Here is a 3,069-nt window from a genome sequence, read left to right as displayed (position 1 = left end):
TGTCTCATTGATGGTCTCACCTGTGTGTCTCATTGATGGTCTCACCTGTGTGTCTCATTGATGTCTCACCTGTGTGTCTCATGGATGGTCTCACCTGTGTGTCTCATTGGTGGTCTCACCTGTGTGTGTCATGGATTGTCTCACCTGTGTGTCTCATTGATGGTCTCACCTGTGTGTCTCATTGATGGTCTCACCTGTGTGTCTCATTGATGGTCTCACCTGTGTGTCTCATTGATGTCTCACCTGTATGTCTCATTGATGGTCTCACCTGTGTGTGTCATGGATGGTCTCACCTGTCTCTCAGGTAACGTACTCAGGAGGCAGTAAGTGTTTCAGCTGCACCTCAGCCTCAGAGAGAGACAAGTGGATGGAGAACCTGAGGAGAACCATTCAGCCCAACAAGGTGAGGACCTCCTGATCCACATTCATTCTTTAATGCAGGAGGTGCAGAAGATCCAGACCAGGATCTGATCTTAGACCCAGATCTGGTCTGCTGGATGTGGCCCTCAGCTGGTCCCAGGTGAGGTCTTGAAGTCTGGGTGTCTCTGGTGTTGACTCAGTCTGGTTCTGTCTCCAGGACAACTGCCGGCGGTCCGAGAACCTGCTGCGTCTCTGGATCATCGAGGCCAAAGACCTGCCCCCCAAGAAGAAGTACTTCTGCGAGCTGTGCCTGGACGACGTGCTGTACGCCCGGACCACCAGCAAGACCCGTCAGGACAGCCTGTTCTGGGGCGAGTGCTTCGACTTCAGCGGGCTGCCGGCCGTGCGCAGCCTCACCGTGCACGTGTACCGCCACGTGGACAAGAAGAAGAAGAAGGACAAGAACAACTACGTGGGCCTGGTCAACATCCCCGTGTCGGGCGTGACGGGCCGGCAGTTCGTGGAGAAGTGGTACCCGGTCAGCACGCCCACCTCCGCCAAGTCCAAAGGAGGCGGGCCCTCCATCCGGATCAAGTCCCGCTTCCAGACCACCTCCATCCTGCCCATGGAGCAGTACAAGGAGTTCGCTGAGTTTGTCACCAACAACTACAGCATGCTGTGCTCCGTGCTGGAGCCCGTCATCAGCGTCAAGAACAAGGAGGAGATGGCCTGCGCGCTGGTGCACATCCTGCAGAGCACGGGCCGGGCCAAGGTCAGAACCCACCCAGAACTGAACCGCTGTTCCCCAAACCCACAAATATAAACATTTAGAGTGGTTCTCCACCAGTTTACCTGAATATATAAAGAATAAAAACATTTTAAAAGGTTTTAAATGGCAGCTGAGGTCTGGTGCCACCTGCTGGCTGGAACTAAAGCTGCAGATTTTAGAACGTTCTGCTTCAATTCAGGATTTATTTAGATTAAAATGAACTTTTTATGCTTGTTATGACCAAATATAATCAAGAACAATGAGGAGTTTCTGACTATCGACACTAAAATGTAGTTTTAGTGAAACAAATATTTAAAGTGTCTGTGACATCAGATTTTAATAATACATATGAATGCATTTTTAGAAAGATGACATTGATAAAATATTTCAAAATAAATTTCATGTCACTGAGATGAACAGTTGTTGAGATGTTTGCCTGTGAAGAAACAGGAAGTGATGTCACAGGGGAATGTCTGCACGTGAACAGAGCGTTGTTACAACACAGACTGTAGAGAAGAATCTGATGTTTCTGTAGATTATTTTAATTCTATCAGAGATGAAGAAGAGTCAGAGTTTAAATTATATTGTTTTAATAAACAAAGACCAGAGTTTTCTTTGTTAAAGAGTTCCCCTGTGATGTCACTTCCTGTTTCACTTTGGCTGAGACAAGTTCAAAAGAAAATGGAACAAAATGGGTTAAATTGTGTGTTTTATTCCAACTTTCCTACATATATAGAGATGCTTGTTTTTACGTTTTGTATTTGAAGAATAAACATGTCACAGACACCTTAATGATAATATATTAATATTAATGATAATATATTAATATTAAATATTAATGTTATTATATTAATATTGATACTATAATAATGTTAATGACAATATATTAATATTAATATTACTTTATTAATGATAATATAATATATTAATATTAATGATAATATTTAATGAGTCCAAAAGCCTGTTTTGTTTCTGAGTGAAGGTGAAATATTTCCTGCAGCAGTTTATGATTGATGAATAATTAGAGTTCTGGTCTTGATCTGGTCCTGGTCCATGCAGGACTTCCTGACGGACCTGGTGATGTCGGAGGTGGACCGGTGTGCGGACCACGACGTCCTGATCTTCAGGGAGAACACTCTGGCCACCAAGGCCATCGAGGAGTACCTGAAGCTGGTGGGACAGAAGTACCTGCACGACGCGCTGGGTGAGCACCTGGTTGGACCTCAGGCAGGTCCTGGTCCTGAGGGGTGAAGAGAGAGACCATGAAGCTTCTTCATCCTCCTCCTCCTCCTCCTCACTTCAGGAGCTAAAATTAACCAAACAGCTGAAGTGTTTATTTTTAGCAGCCGAACCTTTCCTCCAGCTTTGGTCTTTTTTTAGCTTCAGATCTAGAAATAGATGCTGCTTGTGCTCAGGCTCGACCCGATCCAGTTCTGTTCTGTGGTTCTGGAGACGTTGACTCAGAGCAGAGTTATTTTACTAACACAGACATGAAAAATGACATCATCACCCACCCATTTAATCACACATATTTCCCTTTAAAACAGCTGCATGCATTTCATTCCTCAGACCTCCCTGACACATAATATTTATGATTTATTTCATTTTGTGTTGATTGTGTTGATTGTGTTGATTGTGTTGATAAAAATGTAGGTTTGTACTCAGTGTGAAACAGCACGGTCTAAACTGACACATCCTGTTTACACACATGAGAAATATAAACAACAATAACATGAACAACAGGTTATAACAAGGCATGGTGCAGGTTCAACAGTAGGAAGGACTGTGATGTAGCACAGTGTTGTTCAAAGAGCGGGGCACGGCCCCCCGGGGGGTCACCAGGGAGCATTATAGGGTCCTCAGAAAGCTGGAGGAGATGATAAGGGGAAAAAAGTAAAAACCTAAAATTTACATCTAATTAATATTTTAAATTATTACCT

General features: G+C 44.2%; 1 protein-coding gene across 1 annotated transcript in view; it reads left to right on the top strand.

Annotated features, from left to right (window-relative positions):
* The window catches only part of rasal2 (RAS protein activator like 2), a gene marked incomplete at its 5' end in the record, with an annotated part of 45,877 nt that overhangs the window by 33,730 nt on the left and 9,078 nt on the right, over positions 1 to 3,069 (top strand). The window contains 2 exon segments of the mRNA XM_014027437.1: positions 305 to 403; positions 578 to 1,132. Coding sequence (XP_013882891.1) covers positions 305 to 403; positions 578 to 1,132 — 654 coding nt within the window.

The sequence above is a fragment of the Austrofundulus limnaeus genome, unplaced genomic scaffold (genome assembly GCF_001266775.1).
Source record: "Austrofundulus limnaeus strain Quisiro unplaced genomic scaffold, Austrofundulus_limnaeus-1.0 Scaffold649, whole genome shotgun sequence".
Taxonomy (NCBI): domain Eukaryota; kingdom Metazoa; phylum Chordata; class Actinopteri; order Cyprinodontiformes; family Rivulidae; genus Austrofundulus; species Austrofundulus limnaeus.
The sequence above is the reverse complement of the archived record's forward strand: the minus strand, read 5'-3'. Positions and strand labels throughout refer to the sequence as shown.